Source organism: Jaculus jaculus, chromosome 1, assembly GCF_020740685.1.
Source record: "Jaculus jaculus isolate mJacJac1 chromosome 1, mJacJac1.mat.Y.cur, whole genome shotgun sequence".
NCBI lineage: Eukaryota > Metazoa > Chordata > Mammalia > Rodentia > Dipodidae > Jaculus > Jaculus jaculus.
Genome location: NC_059102.1, coordinates 85076422 through 85098658, shown reverse-complemented (window position 1 = coordinate 85098658; position 22237 = coordinate 85076422). Strand labels below are relative to the sequence as shown.

At 37.1% G+C, this 22237-nt stretch overlaps 1 protein-coding gene across 7 annotated transcripts in view; it reads left to right on the top strand.

Moving 5' to 3' along the window:
• Bnc2 (basonuclin 2) overlaps nucleotides 1-22237 on the top strand; it is a 454280-nt gene that overhangs the window by 74321 nt on the left and 357722 nt on the right. For 6 of the 7 annotated variants that reach the window (XM_045142145.1, XM_004658432.2, XM_045142144.1 and 3 more), the window contains exon 1: nucleotides 3039-3117. The exons of the other annotated variant lie outside the window; for it this stretch is intronic. In XM_045142145.1, coding sequence (XP_044998080.1) covers nucleotides 3097-3117 — 21 coding nt within the window. In that variant the 5' untranslated portion in view covers nucleotides 3039-3096. Of the gene's footprint in view, nucleotides 1-3038; nucleotides 3118-22237 lie in introns of those variants that run through there. 7 annotated transcript variants of the gene reach the window in all.

Here is a 22237-nt window from a genome sequence, read left to right as displayed (position 1 = left end):
AAAGACATACACACCGAGTACTGAAAGGATATTTCCTTTGTATTCTCAGGCTGTAATTTTGAGAAGGTTATAAGACCTTCTGTTCTCTTCACCATCACGGTTTCTCTTCTGGATAAACTAAATTCCTTTCTCAATGATAAGATAATTAGGGTTCATAGTTTCAATGCATAAATAAGGAATTAGAAACTAAGTTCTGAAAACCATAACAAAACAAGCACTTGATATAGAGTACTATTTCCTCTGGCTTTGTGGGTGTCACACTAGGATGAGTTACATGGTGACCTTCCTCAGCTGTTTTAAAACATGCTTCTGCTCCAATTCATCTTTTTTGAATTCATACTATTAGTATAGTGGAACTAGTTTCTTTGAGAGAATGACCTTCCTTGTTGCTGCCTGTCAAAGGTACTTTCTTCTTCTATAGAAAAGGAAATGCTTCAAATAATCCATGGAAGAAAAAGGCAACATTCTCCATAATTGTGAGATTTTGACTAATTTCTTCTTTACATTTTCTATACTTTTCAGATCATCTACAGCTAGATTATATGTAAAGTTGGAGATGAGAAAAATAGATATGTGTATTGTAGCTGGTTTTGAAATATCTGAGGAGTCAGACATCTATGCTGATTGTTAGATCCTAGAAAATTTGGTTCTGTTTAGGACAGGCCTGCTACTGTCCTTGCCAGCATTGTCACTTATCAGTGAGACCAAAGCAGGAGGTTGAGATTTTGTATTCCTCACAGAGTGTTCTTATACTGTGCTATTCAGCAAGGCTGTATGGTATAGCAATTTACTCTGCACAACATATTGCTGCACTGCATACTGTAGACCATTGTAGCACAGTGATATTTGTGTATCTCAGCATATCTGAATCTAGAAAAGTTACAGTAAAAATACAGTATAAAAGGTAAAGAATGGTGCACTGTGTGTTATGCTTACTATATTATGAATGGAGCTTACAGGGTTGAAGTTTGAATTAGTGAGTAAATGTGAAGGCCTGGGTTGTTGTTATACATTACTAATAACGCTATAAACACTGTACATTTAGGCTACACTGAATTTATTTTAAAAGCTCTTCAACAATAAACCTTGTCATTAACATTTTGGACTTTGAGACCTTATTTCTTTCTAGCTTTTTAAATTTGGTGTTAAAACACAAATACACTGTACAGTTAAATAAAATTATAAGCTTTTGTATTCAAAAATATTTTTAAGCATCTCTGTTAAAAATGAATATGCAAACACACAACTAGGCCTGGGTCTGTACAGAGTCAGGATCATAACTATCACTATCGACCACCTGCACATCTTATCCCACTGGAAGGTCTATCCTGGTTTCAGTGCAATGGACCTGATTTGCTATGATAACAACTCCTTGCTGTCTCCCTCCTGAGAAGCTGCCTGAGGCTCTTCTTGGGAAGTGTGCTTCTGTTCAGAAATCTGTCCCTTGTGTTTCCTTGCTCCACCCACCCTTCTCCCTCAATTCTTTCTTCCCTCCCTCCCTCCTCTTTTTTTTTTTCTTTCTTACCATCATAGATGTGCTTGTAAACAGATAATGTACCATGAAGTTTATCTCTACTAATAAAATCTTTTAGTAGGGGGTTCATGATGTCAATATTTTAAGGATCTTCTTGAGATTGCTAAATATTCTATTAAACCTTTCACTGGGACTCCTCTTGGGAATGCTTCATTTTCTTCTTTTGCAGCTTGTTTTCTTCTGCTTCTTCATTACAGAATTAAAAAAAAAAACAAAAACATTTCCAGGGGGTTGAGGAAATGGCTCGGTGTATAAAGAGCTTACACACAGGCCTGAATACCTGAGTTCAGATCCCAATAGTCCACATACAAAGCTGAATGCTGTGGCAGATATCTGTAATGCCAACACTCCTGTGGTGTTCTGGGAGGCAGAAAAGAGAACCCTTTGGAGCTTATGGGCTATGAAGCCTAGCAGTGAACAACAACAACAAAAAACAACCCTGACTCAAGCAAAGTGAAAAGCAAAACAAGATGCTCAAGTTTGTCTTCTTATCTCCAGATGTGCACAGTGATATATGTGCACCTGTACACACACACACACACACACACACACACACACACACACACGTATGTGGGATTAAAAAGTTAGTTTGTGGTCCATTGTTGATTGAAATTCTGTCCTCATAGCTCTCAAAGCCACATGACATTTGGATTGTTAATCTATATAGTCATGAATATACTACCAACAGGGTTTGATAGTCACTAAAGCAACAATTGTGTTTCTAGGTAAAGTGTCAGAAAGAGCTGCCTATTTTGCAGTTATTGCCACATGGGTCTTTTCTTTCTACTTTCCATGTATTCTGTGGTTAATATTTATTATATTTATATTGCCCATCAGTATGTGTGTGTAAAGGAAATGGACTTGGAGGGTTATAGGATGCATTGAGGGCCAATTTTAGAATCCCTCTATTGTCTCTATGTAGTTTAGGACACTTACAATGGCTTTCTTATTCATAAAGTGCATGGCATAGTTTTGGATATTACTTTCAGTTGGAATTCCTTTAAACTATAATATATTACAGATACTTGGGGGAAGTACTTAGAAGTTCTTTTTAGGAGGCTACATTGTCACATTTAATTGGATCTCAGGTTAATCTCAGAGCTTTGTTACCCTTGTCTGTAAAACAGGGATACTAATGATATGTTCCTTTAGGATAGTTTGGGGACATAAGACCACCTTTTATAAGTTCATATACATTTCAATTATTGACTGTGCTATTCTTGCCAAACTACCTAAATTAGAATGGAGGTGATTTGGATCAAGTCCCTGAGTTCACAGCCTAGAGTTAAATTGCATTTGTCCATTCTACTTGGAGGGGAGACGTCAAAGATGTATGGTTTTAATCTTATTTCTATGAGAGGCTATGCCTACTCTAACCCCATAGCTTCCATTAAAAATCTTGAAAATAGTTCATTTTCTGTTCCTAATTACTTGGCAGAAATTTCGAATTAGAAAGAAACTAGTAACAACCAACCTTTCCTTTGCACTTACAGATCAACAAAAGGGATTCTTGGGTCCTAGAGACCAAAGAAAGAATCAGCAGGAATGCCCAGGGTGAATTGATGGATTGCAGAGCCTGGCTGGTAATTACTTTCACTGAGCTAAAACATTAACTTGATACATGGGAGCAGGGCCAGATGAAAATCAGGAGTTGAACCTCTCCCCCACCGTGGACATTCCACTCTTTCCTTTTGGAAGCAGCTTCTCTTTGGTGCTATTGCCCTGCTTCCTTTCCTTGGGTTTGGCATGGATTGTCAGGTTCTATCCTGGCAGACTAGAATTCTGACTTTTGTTTTGGCTGTTGTGCAGATAAGAGTTTATGTCAGCCAGCTTTCTGAAGTGGCAAGAAACCACAGTTTCTCACAAGACTTTAGCAGGGTGCCACATATTAATAGAACCCCTTGTTGCTCAAATTTGGGTTTTGTTGATTTGGTTTTTTTGGCAGTACTGGGGTTTGAACCTATCCATGACCTTATACATGGTAGGTAAGCACTTATCACTGAACACCATCCATCTACAAGATCAGCATTTGGCCTTTAGTGATATTCTGATAAGACACCTACCTAACTGCAAACTCGGTGATATTTTCTATTTTAAAAGACCCATAAAGTTTCATTTTAAAGTCTAATGCATGATGGCTATTATTAACTTCCTAGTTTGCTATGCTGGGAGGTCATAATTAAATTCAGAGACTGATTATATAGTGATACATGTTTTTCATAGATTGAAGGGGCACATATTGACATCAGATCCATAGTACATAAGAGCACATTTAATGTAGTGGGCTTTCAGCTCCAACTCTACCAGACAAAGCTATTTCCAACTCGTTTGATCTAAGAATGGCCTGAAGTCAAGTTTTCTGAGTTTTAAGAGATTGAGAGAAGAATAATGTAAAGATCTGTATTAAAGTTAGAAATAGTGATAAACTCTCAGAGATAAACTCTGAGAGCTCCCAATATTGTTATCACTGTTATTATCACACTTTATTACTCTCACCATGATGTTTTGTGGTGGTAAAGCCAATCTTGGGTGTCGTGTTTAATCCAACATTTAGAAGATAAAGCAGGTACCTAGCTTTGACTCCATGAAAAGCTTGACAGTATTTGATGGTTTTAACTTCTGTAGAGACCCACAAAAGACATCAATGTAAGATAATCTAATGATAATTAGAAATTCCAGTTTTGATTAATCCACGGAAAAAGAGAGATTGGAAAGTTTTCATTTTTTTGTAGCAACATTTTCAGTGGTTTGCCCTGTAAATCATCTCTTTATCATGGAAGTCTTGGTGCCTATAAATCTCATACCCTTGAGAATAAAACTCATGACAATCTGAAGTGTCTTACTTCAAATGATGAGAAAACCAAGAAACTAAAATCCTGATGTTCTCTATGTTCAGTGTTGTGTGCGCATGCCTCTTCTTAGCATAGCCTGTGAATGTGGATAAAAGCATTACCATCCACTTCTTGCTGGCAGGGATGTGGAAGGTGTGGACAAGGCTCTGGGACCGAGCAGGCGTTTATAATTGCATGGCCTTCTGGCCTTCCCTGAGCATTCTTTTCCTCTTCCAGGATTCCTGTAATTGTCATCAGATGGCTCAGTCTCCCAAATGTTTCCGGTACTGCAGTAATTTCAGGAGTGTTAGTTTTTTTTTTTTTTGTTTGTTTTTTTAATGGCGGGAATTAGCACTTTGTTTGTTTGTGTATATATGAATATATTGTTCACCTCTGGTGTAGAGCAAAACCAGACAAATGTGGAGAGTCATCCTACTGTCTTCTCCTGAGTCTTCCCGCTTCTTTTGTACCTGCACTGTTCTAAAGTCCCCCACTCAAAGCTGAGAACAGATGCAGGCAGCATTCATATTATTAATTAAAGTTGGTCTCCCTGTTAGTATTATTCTTGCTGGAATCTTTTATAGAGCTTTGCATCTTTCTTGGTTCACCTCAAGTCCTCAAGGGGTTTGCAAATTGGAATAGACAGTGAATGAATCCTACGAATTCAAATTTTGGAATATTCTATGCATGGAGAAAGAGAAGGTATCTGAGATGGACTTCAAATTGTACCTGATAATATTCCAGTGCCTAAAATAATGTCATTAATTAGCAAAGTATTTATGTGTACTACAGTTTAGCTTAAAAATAAGAAAAGTTTTTGTTTGTACTTTCAAAAGGGATCCGCTGAATAGTTCTAACTTTAAGATGAATTTTCTATAAAGATATAGAAGGAATTTATGCACTCAGAGAATATAGTGTTCTTCAAAGTATGTAAGTTGTCTTTTGACATAAGTAAATATGAGCTTACTGAAAGTATAAGCATGAGGATGTAGATACACACCTGTGTGTGTGTATGTGTGCATCTGCGTGTGTCTGCATATGTGTATGTGTAAATCTTCTATCAGATAACCTGACCATGATACTACTTTTCAAGGATAGAGAAAAATGCCTAAATGAGAAAAGACAGCTAATTTAAAACAAAAACGAGTGATTGGCAGATCTAAACCTATGTGTGCATCACCCACCCCTCTCCCTAATTTCCCCAAGTGCAGACTGACCACAGATGTGAGGATGGATATGATTGCTCAGCTAGATCATACTGAAAAGTGTAAAATTGAAGATAACTTAGACTGTTCTTCTGATTCATGCTGTTGGCTGAGAAACTGTGCTCTTTAAAAGCTTTGATTTACTAGCTCTTACTCACCTAACAGGTAAAATAAAATAGTTCATTGCCTTCTGGTGCTCCTGTGTGTCTAATGGTAGTGTTCTCTTGACTGGCTCTGGATAGTGATATTGACTGTTGTGCTTCTTTCCATAAAGTGGCCCTTTTATAGTTGTCATATGGATCTTTAAAAATAATTGAGGCAAATACTTATGTCTAACCTAAACATATTGATGTCTATTCCTCTCTCTCTCTTTTCAGGCATCTGGGGGTGGAGGATGGGAAAGGAAAACCCTTGGTCTCAGCAAGGAAGAGAGGAGAGATCTCATGGTCAATATGAAAATCTCTATCTTGATAAGCAAGTAATGATTGGCTTTATGAGGAGGCATGACTAAGTTCTGTCCAGTATTTTATAAGAGGAAGGCTGTTGGGAGTGAGTAGTAAGTGGTGTACATCTGGAATATAAACAGATGACTGCTGTGTGCTCAGAGAGGCGAAAAGGGCAAGTACCACAGCATGAAGGTAAGGCCTGGCAGTAAGAAAGGCAGAGCCCGTGTGCTATACGCAGCCTTGGTTGTCACTTCTGACTTGTTCTATAACTTACAAGTTTCAAAATGCACTGTATATTAGGTTTTTTTTCTGTTTCAAGATGTGATTAGCAAATTCCTCTTTATTATGGAATTGGAAAGTATAACTGATCCTTTCCCAAACAGGTGCCCACTATCCAGTGACGTTAGCTTACTGATTATCTTGTTTGCTCTGTTTGGTGCCACCATGGTGCCAGATGTGTGGTAAACTGATATGTGTTTAGTTGTTAGTTTTGTTTTTTCTGCTTTATAATAATAATATTCTAGGCTCAGGTGATTTATTTTTACTTTGTATTGTTATAATTAATAGTAAGAACAAGGAGAATACAGTTTTGAGAAACATTCTGGAAAAAAATCATGTTACTGTTAGACAGTTATTCAGTTTCCACAATTAGTATTCTTTTGCCTATTAGGTTTGTTTTGGTGCCTAACTTTGTTGACAATCCTATTATTATATTAAAGCTGTTTTCCATTTTAGTTAGGAAAACTCACTTTATTTCCTTAGATGAATTATAATTAGGACTGTTTGATACTGAGAATCCTTTCTCACTTAATACCCCTAATGAGATACAAATGTTCTAAATGTCCTTATGAGTGGATTATATTTAGAGAGGAATCCACTTATTTCAGTTAACTAATCCCTTTGCTCTTGTATCATACATCCTTATTAGGCCCTTGCGTTCCTGTTCCATATGGAATTCTTTGTGAAATCAGACCTCAGCCTGCACTGTGATTAACTTTCAGGGTCAGTGGTACTGAAAATGTCAATGGAGTTTGTAGGTTCTATGTACTTTGTTTTTTATAGCACTTCTTTTATGCATTTATGAAAAATACAAAACTTTATTCTTACACAGTGAATTTTATTTATTAGCTAGTTCTCTTGTATCTATGCTAGTATTGAATAGAATACAAAATTTAAATTTCTTTGATCTCTTCCCCCCCCCCTACTCTGCTCCTTCTGCAGTCTGAGTGTGGACTCTACTTCCTAGGATCTGCTTTTATTCTGCATCCTGTTCTTCGCTGAGAGAAAGTACCACAGAACTAACTGGTGATGACTTTGAGTCATAGTGAGTTAGATCTGTGCAACATTTAAAGTCGGTGTCATATATCCTCTTTTCATGACCATGCTTTCTGAGGAAAGCAGCAAATAGTTGAGAAGAATTTGATACTTGATGTCACTTTCTGAATTCAGTGCTTACTGCTTATGTGTTTTGGGATGAGTTATTTGTCTTCTGTTTTGTCCTAGTACATACAATAAGAATTATAATGCTACTTACCTTGTAGGGTTTTATGAGGATTCTTTGAGAATACTCATGAAAAGCTCTTCGTTGTATATGGTACAATCTAAATTCATAGCTCATATAGTTGGGTATAATTGATATTAAAAATTCTCCCTTGCTTCTTTTAACCATCTGTGAAGAAGATACAATTATATTATTATTGACCTTATTTTATAGGGAAAGACAAATGTTGTAGTTTTAGCACATAATTTTGTGTAGTAATGGAACTTGAATTATACTTTAGATTTCTTTAATCTATTATACTTGACTGTGAGGTGGGTCTTTAGGTAATTGCCCAAATTCTGTAATATATATGGAGAGGAAAAGAATTAAATATGGCCTGTTGGTGAGTTAATTCATTCATTCTTAAATTATTTTCTTATCAAACTTACATATTTCTAAACTTACATAATTTTGGTTGCCAGTCACCATATAAATTAAATAACACTAGTTCCCGAAAAAACCTGTAATATGAGTTGTGAATAATTGTGAAGTACCATTATTGTTCAGTTGTGAATAGATAGCAAAGCATGTATTTGTATTACCTTCTTGTGATAAACCCAGGTCACACTTTAGAAAAAGAATGAAAAGAGGAAATCGGTCAATAAAGATAAATGAAAACTGTTCACACTGGAAATAGAATTTGAACTAATTATAAATAGAGTTTTATTAAACAGTAGATGACTAAAGGAACATCAGTCCTAGTAGTGGTCTAGAGAATACCTATGCTGCCAGGGGAATTGAGTGATGTGTAACTAATTTATTGTTGTAAATTAGGAGATGCTTTGTCAGAAAGGATGAAGACATAACAGAGGAAAGGATGCTGGCGATTTTTTTTTTTTTTTATCAAGGGATGTCTCAGATACACCACATGACTGTGAAAACACAAAGGATGAAATACTGAAAGTTAATCCAATTCAACAGAGAGTGCCAGTGCACCAAGGCATAGAAAAGATGCACCATGAGCTTTGTTGAATCTGGTATTGATATTTGTTCAATAAATATTACACTTGAATTCTGAAAGTTTCTGATGTTTTGGAGCATATTATGCAAATGCTTTGATTTTTTTCCATTTCCTAAACACTATAAAGTAATAGAAAGTTTTTCATGTTTTGACAATTTTTCCCACTTTGAAGACAAGTTTCACTATTGAATTCAGCCTGGCTTTATACTTTTATCTTCCAAAGTGTTGGAATTACAGACATGAGCCACCATCCCTGGTATGGGCTGGTATAAAATAATCATAATTTTCTATTAGTTTTTACGATGGGTTACATTGTTTCAGCTTGCAAGACCATTTTATAGTATTTATTGAGCCAATCAGGCACTCTTGTAAGTGAGGGGTTACATTGATAAAGTAGATAAGTCTAGCCTGACTGTATGAAACATTAATTTCAGCATATATTGGTAGAATGTCATGTGCTGGGGTGCCATAAGTACACATAAATAAAAAGTACTTATTTTTTTAATTGCTTTTCAGTTTATTAATGAGAGATAATTTTAATATACCACGAGTATTGCTGTGTGATGCCTCTAGTACATGTAATAGATCACAGTGAATGTAGCAGTTGTGGAAAATATTGGGCACTGTAAGATCCTAGAGAGAAAGTAAATTTTATCAGGGAAAGATTACCTGGATGAATTAATTCAGAAAATCTGTGTATTAAAAAAGAGTACTATGGTGAGAAACTTCTACATGAAAAATGTAGGACATTTTGACAGTCAGTGTTGCTGGACTGTTGAGGACAAGGTAGGAGCCAGATAAGAAATGTCATAGAGCTTATTGGCAATGGAAGGAGTCTTGGGATTTTTCTCCTAAGTCACAATGTAGTTTTGTACATTTGTGGTAAATGCTGTAAAATACCACCACGAGCAAGATGAGGAACATTTACATCATCCGTGAAAGACCTTCCATACTCTGGAGATGTTAACCTCTTTTGCTATCCCTAAACTTGGCACTACTGATGCTTTCCCCACACCTATAGTTTAGTCTTGAAAAATAAGTCATATAAATGGAATCTTTGTCGAGATGTCTCATTTAACATGAGGCTTGTGGGGTCCTTCCATGTTGTGGAATGTAGGAACCTTTGGGTTTAAGAACTGTGAGACTTGGAGGATGGAGTGTAGGGAACTTTTATTTTGACAGCCAGGTGCCAATAGGAGAGGGAGTAGAGTGTCAAAGTAGGGACTTGGCTTGAAAATTGTGTAGGAGATGAAATTGGTGTCAGCTAAGGCAGGGCTTACTAGAGAAGCAACAAGTGAGTAAAGAGGTCCTGCATGTTGGATATGTTGAGGCTAACGATGGGTTATCCTGAGTTGAAGCCCTATGTAGTGTGGGGGACTTGAAGGAGTTTACTTTCTCTTCTTCCTTAGTCTCTGATCTTGGCCTGAATAAATTTGTTGGGCAATGATTGTCCTACACCTATAGAACTATGGTTGAATCACTTTGTCACTTTTAATAGGGTACTGTTCTCTTCATATGGTTTCACATATCACAGTTTACCTGCAGTGGTTCTTTTGTTTTCCACAGGGAACAAACAGTATTACACATGTTCCCAGATAAGCTATGGTTGGTTTTGGGCCTTGGCATTTTCAAAGCAGCATCAGTGATCACAGCCTAGCAACAGGGGCGAACTCTTTTATAAAGATCATGGCAATTCTTATTTTACCAGAGCAACTCTGTGAGCTGGTGCTCTTCTTACCACCTTCCCCATTTTTGCAGTACTGAGAATCAAGCCCAGGTCCATCCACATGCACAGCAAGTATGGCCTAGTCTCTGGGGCTGTAGTTTTTGAGGGCAGTGTTTGAATTAGATTCAATTTTATGGAGAAGTAGTAGTGATAAAGGAATACACTATTACCCATACTTAATTGGTGGTTGATTCATCTTTTGTGAAATGTCTGTTTCAATGAGGTCTTGATAAGAGGAGAATTCGGACTTGATTGACACTGTCTGTGGTCTAGAGGGAAAGGATTTTGTAGTGATGGACAGAATAATTTTGCCCTTCCAAAAATTAGCTTTTCAGAAAAGGTGATCTACCACATAAATAACTATACCTGGAAGCTGCTGTCATGGACAAAATATCAATTTATGACCAGTTACATCTTACTATGCAAGCATGAAGACCTGAGTTCAAATCCAAATACCCATGGAAAATTCTGGACATAGTGGTACATGCCTATAGTCCCAGGGGTAAGAACGGAGAGAAAGGGATTACCGGGGTTCACTGGAAAGCTAGTTGAACTTAATTGGTGAGCTCCAGGTTTAGTGAAAGATTCTCAAAGAATAATGCAGAAAGTGATTGAGAAAAGCACTCAAGATAGACCTATGGCCTCAACATGCATGTGCATGCACACATGAACACCCCCACACAGTGCATATATACATGCATGCACAACACACATGCACACTTTAAAGGAGATAGGTTTGTGATACATATTTTTTGAAGGAGTTATTCAGAAATGGATATAGGGGATGGGAATTTATCTCAGTAGAAGAACACTTGCCAGTATGTACAAGGTTCTGGGATAAATAATACAGCTTTAGTAATGCCTTCAGTTTATGGTGGAGTAAGTAGAAGAATCATGCAGAGGCTTGAAATATAGCTCAACAGCTCCCTGCACACATGGCATGCATGAAGCCCTAGGCACAATCTCCACAGGTAGACAGGGAGATGGGCAGGAAGGGAAGGGGAGAATATAGAAAAATACATGCCAACTTTACAAAATCAATGATCACATGAACTCACATGCACTCATTGATAGGTCCTTCCTAGAGTGTGACGAGGAAGTATTCCTCAGCATATACACCTACGTACCTAAGCAGACCTGGAGCTGATCAGCTATCTCATGAATCTGAAAGGAAGACTTTACTGCATAGCATCAAAAGAGTTAACACTGCCCAACAAAGTGCAGGCAACAAGAGTTGAGTGGCTCAGTCTGGCTGATTGCTTGCTCTTCAGGGATCTCATTTCACAGGGGTAAAATACAAAGAAAGCATGTGCTAGTTTTTACGGAAAACATATGGAGTTTACCTGGGGAAATTTGCATTCTCTTAACTGAACAAGAAATCTTTTCAGGTATTTTGAGATGAAATCAAGAAGGACATTTTTAATTATAGGAAATATGGAGACAGAGTAAGCCACTAGAGAATGGTGACCATGATACATTAATACTCAACTTTATTCCTGGGTAGCTGGTAACAACTGGAATATGACTTAAAATTTATATAGATCTAGTGTGGAGTGAAGACACTAAAGGATGGCCAGTCACCCCATCTGAATAAGCTTACATACACAGACAGAGGCTTTTTTTTTTTTTTAACCAAAAAGAGCTTGAGGGAGATAGCTCAATTAGAAGCTGTGATTGCCAGGCAAAGGGGGCTTGAGATTAGAGTCCCAGAACCTACATAAAAATGTCAGGCATAGTGGCATGCTCCTGTAATCCGACTACTATGGATATGGAAACAGGGAATCCTCAGGGATTGCTGGCAAGCTACTCTAACGTGATTGGTGAGCTCGGTTCAGTCAAAGAATCTGCCTCAAAGAATAAGATGGAGAGTGATTGAGTAAGATACCCAGTTGACCTCTGGCTTCCAAGGCACACATATGCATGCACACATATACACTCACACAATGATCATACCAAATACACACACATTCTTAGTGAACATACCACACACACACATATTGATAAGTATTTCAAAAATTTAATATCTCTCCCAAACAGGAAAAACTTGTTAACTGGTCAGCCAGAACTTCCCTTACCATCCATTCGTGTAATCAGTGTTCATAAGGAGTACTTAGGGTGACATATTCCATCAGCATTCCCTCTGCAGCTCAGATAAGGGTATCCTGCATCCCTGCACTAGGAGGCAGAGTAAGGTTGAGCACAAGTTGGAGCCCAGGGGATGATGATGATGAATATAGGTTGGGCAGAAGGATAAATACCACAGTGATAGCAAGGTGTAAGTCTGTAGTACAGTAACTCCCAACCCTGCAAGAGCCCCCTTTATCCCTACCTCAGAATGCCACTCCATTCAGCAGTGAGGCAGCTTCTCTCCTCCCATGCCTGCAAGTGGAAAGACACTATCAGGAGAAATGATGGGACAATAAATGATTGAAGAGGACAGGCTAGAGAGGAGTGATGGTGATTCTAGTCTCCCTTGGGAAGAATAAATGGCAAAGGGGACAGGAGGAAGGCAAATTAACACATTCCCAGACAAGAGAGGGTTGAAACCAAGGGAAAGGATAGAATTAAACATCAATTCTGCCAGTCTTACTAGGTCAGCAACATTTCTTTCCTGACAGGACTCTGACAAGTGAGCAAAGATACAAAACTTCCCAGAGTGGCCAGAGCTGTGGGCACAAAGGATGTAGTTCTCCCTCTATAACTGTCTGTAATCTTGAGCCTGGCATTGAAATCTTCTCAAGACTTCACTGTGTATAATGAAGATCAGGAAAATGAATTTTCAGGATTCCTCCTGGCACTGACATTCTAGGACTCTTCAAGGCAGCACAGTATTCACAAAAGAGTATGGGTTTTGGAGGCATATTGCCTGGGGTTTAATACCTGCTACGCTAGGGCTAGCTATCTGAGTGAGTTAGTTAATTGATCTCTCTGTTTCTCAGTTTCCTACCTGTAAGAGAAAGAGAATACATCTTATGAAGCCATCTTAAGGACGGAATGCAATCTGTGCCTCCAATTGTTAATACATTTTATATTTTGTCCATGATAGCAGCTGCTATGTACAGGTATTTATGTGGTGGATCTGCTTTTCTGAAAATTCTTTTTTGAAGGGAAGCTATACTTCCCATCACTCCAAAAGTCTTTACCTTCTATGTCAGAGACAGACAATATCAATCAAGTCAGAATTCTCCTATCCTGATACAGTTTCATGACCTCATTAAAACATACTTTCCACAAAAATGAATGAACCACCACCTAAATATGGGTAGAACAGTGCGTTCCTTCATCACTATTTCTTATCCATAAGGTTAAATCTAAGCTTAACATTGTGCCCTCAAAAGCTACAGCACTAAGCCATTTCCACAGAACTCCTTGCCTTCATAAGTAGTCACCTGACACAATTTATTCTGTAGCCTAATTCCTTCCAGTTGTGGTATGATTTCTTATAATTCTGGCCTTTGTGAAATATGGAACAGCCTCTTAGCCTCTATCAAACAGGAGGTGAAGATCCTGACATGATCTTCTGCCAGTGGGACACACATGAAGGACGTCTACTCTCATTGCAGCTGGAGCTGATGTGTGGACACAAATCAATGTATTCGTGAGGGAGATGGCTTCTTCACAGTAAGCCTACAGCTCTATTGTTTCCACTGAAGTAAGAGCACATTTCTTTTCTAAAGATGGGTACTGTTGCTCAGCTGTTATAAGTGACCATCTTTTTTTTTAAAAAAAAATATTTTTATTTATTTATTTGAGAGCAACAGACAGAGAAAGAGGCAGATAGAGAGAGGGAGAGAGAATGGGCGTGCCAGGGCCTCCAGCCACTGCAAACGAATTCCAGATGCATTCGCCCCCTTGTGCATCTGGCTAACGTGGGTCCTGGGGAGTTGAGCCTTGAACCGAGGTCCTTAGGCTTCACAGGCAAGTGCTTATCCACTAAGCCATCTCTCCAGCCCTAAGTGACCATCTTTCTTCTAATGTCCCAGTAAACCTTTTTTCTCTCACTCCTGTAATTCAGAAAAAAACCTATAACAAGTTGTTTTAGTTTTCACTGTCCCTTGGAACTGCTCCTCTTTTTAAAAGATGAACCAAAGCACTTTCATTATGATTTGATTGTTGTAGGTTGGAGGGCGGGGATTGGCTTATCCGTGAAATTATATCGTACTTTGATTCCTTTTCATTCTTAGTGCTCTTCTCTAGGCTTGTTGTAGTAGTAACTGGTCACATCACCATCAAGTTCTTACCAGAATAGTCCATCTCTTGGAATCAAAAGCCTTTTATTATTTATTTATTTTGAGAAAGAGAGAACAGGCATGCCAGGGCATTGAGCTGCTTGAACAAATTTCAGACATGTGTGTCCCTTTGTTCACATGTGCTACATTGCACACTTGCATCACTGTGTGTCTGGCTTATGTGGGACCTGGAGATTTGAACATGAGTTCTTAAGCTTCACAGGAAAGCACCTTAACCATTAAGCCATCTCTCCAGCATGGAATTGGAGGCTTTAAAAAACATGTTTGATATTATCATTGATCATTCCAAAAATTCAGTCTACTGTGAACTTTGGTCAGTCATAATCCCATAGCTATGTGTTCCAAGTCCTCTCTGAATGTGGGCCAGCTTTACCTGTCCATGCCTACCTCGGCTTGACATTTTCCAATATTGTGTCTTAGCCATATTTTTTCCCAAGAATGACTTGTATTTTACTTTTTTTTTTTTTGAGGTAGGGTTTCACTCTAGCTCAGGCTGACCTGGAATTCACTATGTAGTCTCAGTATGGCTTCGAACTCACTGCAGTCCTCCTACCTCTGCCTCCTGAGTGCGGGGATTAAAGACATGCACCACCATGCCCAGCTTACATTACTTTTCCTAAGATCCTTATTACTTTGTCTGTTGTCACAGTTATTTGCACATTTATGTAGTGCCATTAAAACTAGATTTATGGGGATGGAGAGATGGCTTAGCAGTTAAGGCACTTGCCTGCAAAGCCTAAGGACTCAAGTTCAATTCTCTAGTACTCATGTAAGCCAGATGCACGAGGTAGCATATGTGTCTAGAGTTTGGTTTCTGTGGCTAGCGGCCCTAGTGTTCCTATTGTCAGTCATAAATAAATAACAATTTTTTTTAAAATCTAGATTTACACATTCTCTATAGGGGCAGGGGATGTAGTTAATTTGGTAAAGTACTTATCTAGCATGTACCAAACCCTGGGTTTAATCTTTAGTGCTGCATAACCAGGGCATGGTGGTGCATGCCTGTAATCCCAAGTGCTGGGGAGGAGGAGGCAAGAGGATCAAATGTTCAAGGCCATTTTGGCTACATATAGCAAGTTGGAGTATAGCTTTCAATATGAAATAAAGTCTGAAATAAAAATAAAGCATAATAAAGTTTCCAGAAGTATTTTGTCTTATTTATTTTCAGTAGTTGTAGATGCCCAAGTACTCAGTTAAAAGGGAATACTCAACCAGTGCAGACCTTAGGGTCCCATCCAATGTACTGGAACCCAATGGTTTGTTTATGCTGAAAACAACTCTAGCCTAGGACTATCCTCCCTAATTGCCCATGCTAGAATAGTACAGTGTGTAGTCTTGTGGACTGAGAACAACACTTGTGTATTTGAGTGAGGTTTTGCTTTCATATCCAAAGTGTGATTTTTAGGATTAAATTACCCCAAAGTATGAATTTTTTTCCAATTTCACTAGAAAAAAAAATCATACAGTATTTTTACTATTAGTTGAGGTACCACTATTCACTGAAAAATTCAATTATATTAAAACACCTTCTGGTGTCTGTATATATTCATTTTAAGTTCTTATAAATTTTAAAATTTATACTTGGAAAACTTATCAATATATTTTTGGCTAATTTGATTTACATCTAAGATTCCTCTAATTTAAATATGACTGATGTTTGAAATAATTTAACATTTTTAGATAATGTGGAAGGAAGGTGACTGTAGTAGTGGTTTAACTAAATAAGAAGCTTAATTTGTGGATTAATTTTTAATTTGAGTTCCTGCTTAGATACTGTGATCAAGTGCTGAGTAAGTAATTTGAAGCAGTGTGCTGTTTAAACCTTTTCTCAAATACATGTGAGAGTAAACCAATATGAAAGCTGCCCTAAATAGTACAATTGCTTCATTAATCAGCCTCATCTTTGGGTACATTTGTATAGTGAATTATGGAGGATGCATAAGTGGAAGCTTAGATGTGACACAAACATAAGCCATTATGATTTGCATAATTTATCTCTTAAGCATAAATACTGTACTTGTAAAGTAAAACTACCCTGGAAATCAGATTTTTGGTTGTCTGAGTATTTGTGTGCCTGGAGAAGGTTTTAGAGTTTTGTTTGTGTTTACATTAAATTTGAATGGTAAGTTAAGATTTATGGTGAAAAGTGTGTAGAATGTTTTATTTACCTTCTCAAAGCTTATGAATAAAAGCAACATCTGAACTTGATTTTTGGGAACCACCCAAATTTAGGAAATGTGGTATAATTCTATTTTAATTGACTCCCTTAATTGCATCTTACTTCTGTTTATTTGCAAGTTGTATGTTTAAAACATTAACATATTTAGTACCCTGTTACTGGATATATTTAACTTTCTACTACAATCATACTTTCAGATTTTTTGAACTCTGAATACAGGAGCAAACTAAGACCTGACTTTGCTTAAGGTACTTGGAGTGATTATACTCTGATGGTTTTTATTACATGAAACACACCTCTGGTTTACTTCAAAGTAAATGTTTCTAAGAAGTAGGCATTTTTTGGTTTCTGAGGTGGACCATTTACTTACTTACTCATCCATTTATTTACAAGTTATTTGAAAAATATTGGTCAGGGGTTAAGTGCAACTCCGTGGTAGAACAAGGCCCTGGCTTGGATTTCCAGCACCATAAAACAACGACAACAACAACAAACTATCACGTTTATGCTGTGTGCCAGGAATGACCGTGGTAGATAAAACAAACATTTCTTACCCTCAGAGGAACTTTGAATGTGGCAGAGGGAATAGCTGTGAAAGTACATGCAACCTCAGCTGCACATACTGTGGAGCCCTATTGCCAGAGTTTAACTTGCACAGAATATATTGTCCAATGACTTCCTGAGGTAAGTAACAGCCTTGCCTCAATATCCTTCAGTTGGCCAGGTGTAGGCTTTAGAAAAGTGGCTAAGAATATTCTGTAGGCTTTAGAAAAGTGGCTAAGAATATTCTAGGCAAAGGAATAGCATTGTCTTAAAAACAAAACAAAACAAAATAAACCAGAGTTAATAGAGAACTTGGCACAGGATTTTAACTACTATGTTAAAACCTTAGGCAAGTAGAATCCATATAACTACAACTCTCACTTCCGACCAGAAAAAAACCCCTATATTTTACTTGATGAGCATATGATAAATGTACTGTTGATTTTCTTTGCCTCTAATACAGAAATGCTAATTTATTGCTAGAAAGTTTGAATTTGGCATTTTAGGCCAATTTTCTCTGGGCTACCTTCTTGTGGAACAAATTTGTAAATGAATCTCCATTATATCTGGATAAATAAACCATAACATGACTTAGATGTTTTATGGTTGACCATGAAACTGAAGGTGGATGCTAGTATTGTTCTACGTTAATAAAATAGTAAGATTAATTACACTATTTTAAAAACAGTGCCTGCATTTCTCTAAAAGCTTTTATCTGGGACCTTTTTTAAATAAAAGAATTATATCTCTCCATTACATACATAACTAAGGAAGCATTTTCTTAGTGATGTGGAATATATGTGGAAGAGTAGAAATTGGTGGAGTTAAGAATCAAAATAAAAATGGAATTGTTTCTTAGGTAAGCATAGTTTTTAAAGGTGCCATAAGAGGTGGTTCTGACAGAAACAGGTAGAGATTCAACACCAGGAACCATCTGGTGCTCTTCTAAGGCTGAGTCATATTGTCTTCATCAGTTCATTTTGTGGCTAGTTTAGTTTCTAATGTATCATAGATGCTTAATAAATATATGAAAAATAAATTACTTTATTGGAAAAGTTCTGTTGAGATATAATCCATATGCCATGCAATTCACCACTTGTTATTTTTATTGGTTTCACTGTTTTTATAAGAGCAGAAGACTTCGTACATGTAGTAAAAACATTGCAGTTCATAACACAGAATAGTCTTGAATTCAAGTTGGAGTGTTTCAGGCAGTATTTTGGGGGGTTGCCCATGATTATGATTATGTAGCAGAATTGTAAGCATAAAAAAATACAAGAATCCTTATATTACACCAGTAATTTGTTCCCTGTTTTGCCTAATATTATATGATTATACCATATTTTGTTTATTCATTTATTTTGTTTGTAAAATATCTAAATGAATTTATGTAGGTACACATTATAAAAGCAGACTCAGGAAGAATTTCAGTTTTAAGCCTTCAAATTGGAGATGCTTTCAGAGCTTGTTGACATTGAAGGTACATGTGCACATGTTTAGATATACTTCATCTGGTGGTCGGAGTTAAGAGGAGTCAGACACTAGATCTGGTCAACCGTATTTCAGTATTTTAAATACTGTTCTTCATATCTTATTCTATAGCCAACCCTGGTCTCGAACTCTTCTTCCTCCTGTCTGACTCCTGGGTGCTGAGATCTCCTGGGTAGACTGCCACACCTGACATGACATGTTTTGATGATTGCATTACTGCTACCTTCTCCCAAACCAGGCAAAGGGACATTCTGTAAAATACCCTTGTATGCTGGTGAGATGCTACACAGCATGAGGACTTGAGTTCAGATCCCTGAGCCCATGTAAGGTGGAGACAGAGAATCTCTAGGACTTCTGGCTAGCTAATCTAGCAAAATTGGTGATTTTAGGTTCATTGAAAGAGTAAGTTGGATAATGAGGTAGACACCTAGCGTCAATGTCTATCCCCTACATGCATACATGTACACTTGCATGTGTGCCCCCACACATATGCCCACATACATAGGCACACATACTTCACACGCAGATACATGTGAAAAAATTCAAGTCATTTGTGAAGTTGCTTGGATGTCCATAACTTCCACTTAAACCACTTCAAGAACTATAAGATAGGGATCTCTTTGGAACTAGGAAATAATTAGGCCTGAAAGGCTAGTAACCTTGTCATGCATCAAAGAGCACAGAAGTCTACCAAATATCAGAATTATACTTGTGTCCTTTGAATCTTTTATCAGCAAAAAAGATATGATACATGTAAATGAAAGATGGTATGCAAAAATGTATGACACATTATGTGTGTTTAGTAAACTGCCTTTTCTATTTTTTATTGGGTTATTATTTATAATGAGGAACTTATGACAGCTTGATAATAACTTTTTCACTTTTTAATGAAAAGTAATTTATATATTATGACAATACATAATCATATTTTCTTGATTAGAATTTTGTGTCCTTTATTACATAGTCTGTCTTTTTCTCAAAATACTGTTTTCATGAAGTCTGTAATTTTCCCTAATATCTTTGCCTGGCAGATACTTCCTGAGATTACTCCTAACAGAGAAAAATCATTTATTGCCTTAAGCAAAGCATTTATGGGCTGGTGGTGTTGCTCAGTGGTAGAGTGTAAAAGCCTATGGGTTCCATCTCCACCATTGTGTTGGTGTATTATTATGATTTCCTCATTGTTAAAGAAATTGTTTATAAAGCAAGAAAATCCTGAAGGCAGAGAAGTCTGAAGCATAAATGAAAATTTAGCTATAGTCCAGTCACCTGCTATGCCCTTCATATTTTTAGTTTCTTTACCATGTATATATACATTAGGGCTTTTGAAACACAAATTGCATTATGCTATGTACTTGTTTAGTTTCTTCTTCCCCACAAGCCAATGTAGTTGTTTTCTAGGGACAAATGTTGTCGATCTATTAGACTTGTTTCTAGACTCGCATATTTCCGTTGATGGGGTTACTAGTGCAGTCATCAGACCTCCTTAAAGAGATTTTCAAATTGTAACCAACTTTTAGAATTATAAATGATGACTCACATTTTTTTAAGTGCTGGAGCTGTAACCCAGTACCTCCTTCCTCCTAACTGTGTACTCTACCACTGAACTATACCCCAAATAGCCCCAGATAGTGCTTCATTTTGTAGTTAAGTGATTCTGTTCTGCCTTTAACCTCTAATAGTTCTCGTGAACTAATTTACTTAAGGTTTAGTGCCAAATACAGTTTAAACTTGCTTCTCTTATCTTGTTCGTCTTTTGTAATCTTAATCTCAGTGGTGGCATATTTTACTTTTTCTTCTTTAATCCCTTAACTTTTACTCTTACTCTGGTAGTTTTCTAATCTTTTCATTCTCTTACTTCCATTTACCTTTGCAGAGACTTTTTTTCTTTTTGTAGGCTTCCCATATTTATTAAAATTAAATGCAGTAAAATTTGATGTGTAATAGGAAAATCCAACCATAAAGACAGCTCTGAACATTTCTGAATAACACTTTATTTTAACTCATAAGTACAAGTAAATTTTGGTGTGCTATTTACGTCATTTTCCTAGTGTCCTCTCTGGACTCCAGTCATTTTAGCATATCTGTGTGCTAAAGATGTGATTAGAGACAAATCTTTAACATTTCATTACCTAAATATCCCCCCAAACTTGTGTATAATCTGATTATACTGTTTATTCCAAGGACTCTTCATTTTATCTTTATCTGCCACATGCTGCTTCTCTGCTGGTTTTATTTTCTTCATATAAGGTCTCCCAATGAACCTGGAGCTCATGCCATTCTTTGGTTATACTACTTCACTAGTGAGCTCCAGTGATCATTATGATCACAGTACTATGCTTGTACAGAAAGCACTTTCACCATCTGGGTCATCTCCACAGACCTTCAGTATTATATTTTTATTTAAAAATTACTGACAGTTTTCATATTATGTACATAATGTATTTAGATCATCCCCTTCTTTATCTTCATTTGTCCTCTTCCCTGGTGCCCCTTCCACTGAATCCTTTCTTTCTAGATTAAAAACTAGTCCCTCTTCTATTTTGATATCTCTTTTCTCCCCTCATCCAACCAAGATGAAATGTTGATGGGCTCACAATTATGTAGGTAATGACTGTTACAACATCTACTTCATGTCTGGAAGACAGAGTTTCAAAGCAGTCCTCCCGTCTTCTGGTGCTTACATTCTTGTACCCCAGTTCTACAAAGTTCTCTGAGCCTTGGAGGATATGATAGAGATATTTCTCACTGAGTACTCCAAAGTTACTGATTCTGGGCTTGAGGGATGGCCTAACGGTTAAGGCGTTTACCATCAAAGCCAAAGGACCCAGGTTCAATTCCCCAGGACCCATGTACTCCAGATGTGCAAGGTAGCACATGCGTCTGTAGTTTGCTTGCAGTGGCTGGAGGCCCTGGCACGCCCAGTCTCTCTCTCTCTCTGTCTCTCTCCCTCTCTCTCTGACTCTCTCAAATAAATAAAACTTTTTTTAAAAATTAAAGTTATTAATTCTCAGCAGTTTTGAGTGTCCTCATTAGTTACTACCATCTGTGAAAACAAACTTCTCTGACCAAAGGTAAGTACAGCACTAATCTATAGGCATACACTATAAATACTTAGAGGACAACTTGATGGGTACAACATACCCATTTAACTAAACAATAGTAGTCTGAACTGTTGCCTGTCATGATTCCTCTCTCATTTTGGCTGAGGGTTCTTTCCATTGGTCTTGGTTTCCATGACTAACTTCAGTAATGCATTTCTATTGCGCTTTCTATCACATCATTTCAAACTTGCAATTAAGTGCTTCATTATTTGTATTTTCTTTCTTTCAATTGAATGGATGGATTGGTTTGTATTGCTTAATATAATTAAGGGACAGTTGTAAAGTTATCTATTGATCTAAATTTGAATATTTCTAAAGTGTTTTTGAATTAACCATTGTTTTTCTTTCTGTGTCTGTTTATTTATTTAGTTAGTTATTTTTATTGCTTTTGCTTTTTGCCAGTTGATTCTATCTTTATTTAATTTTT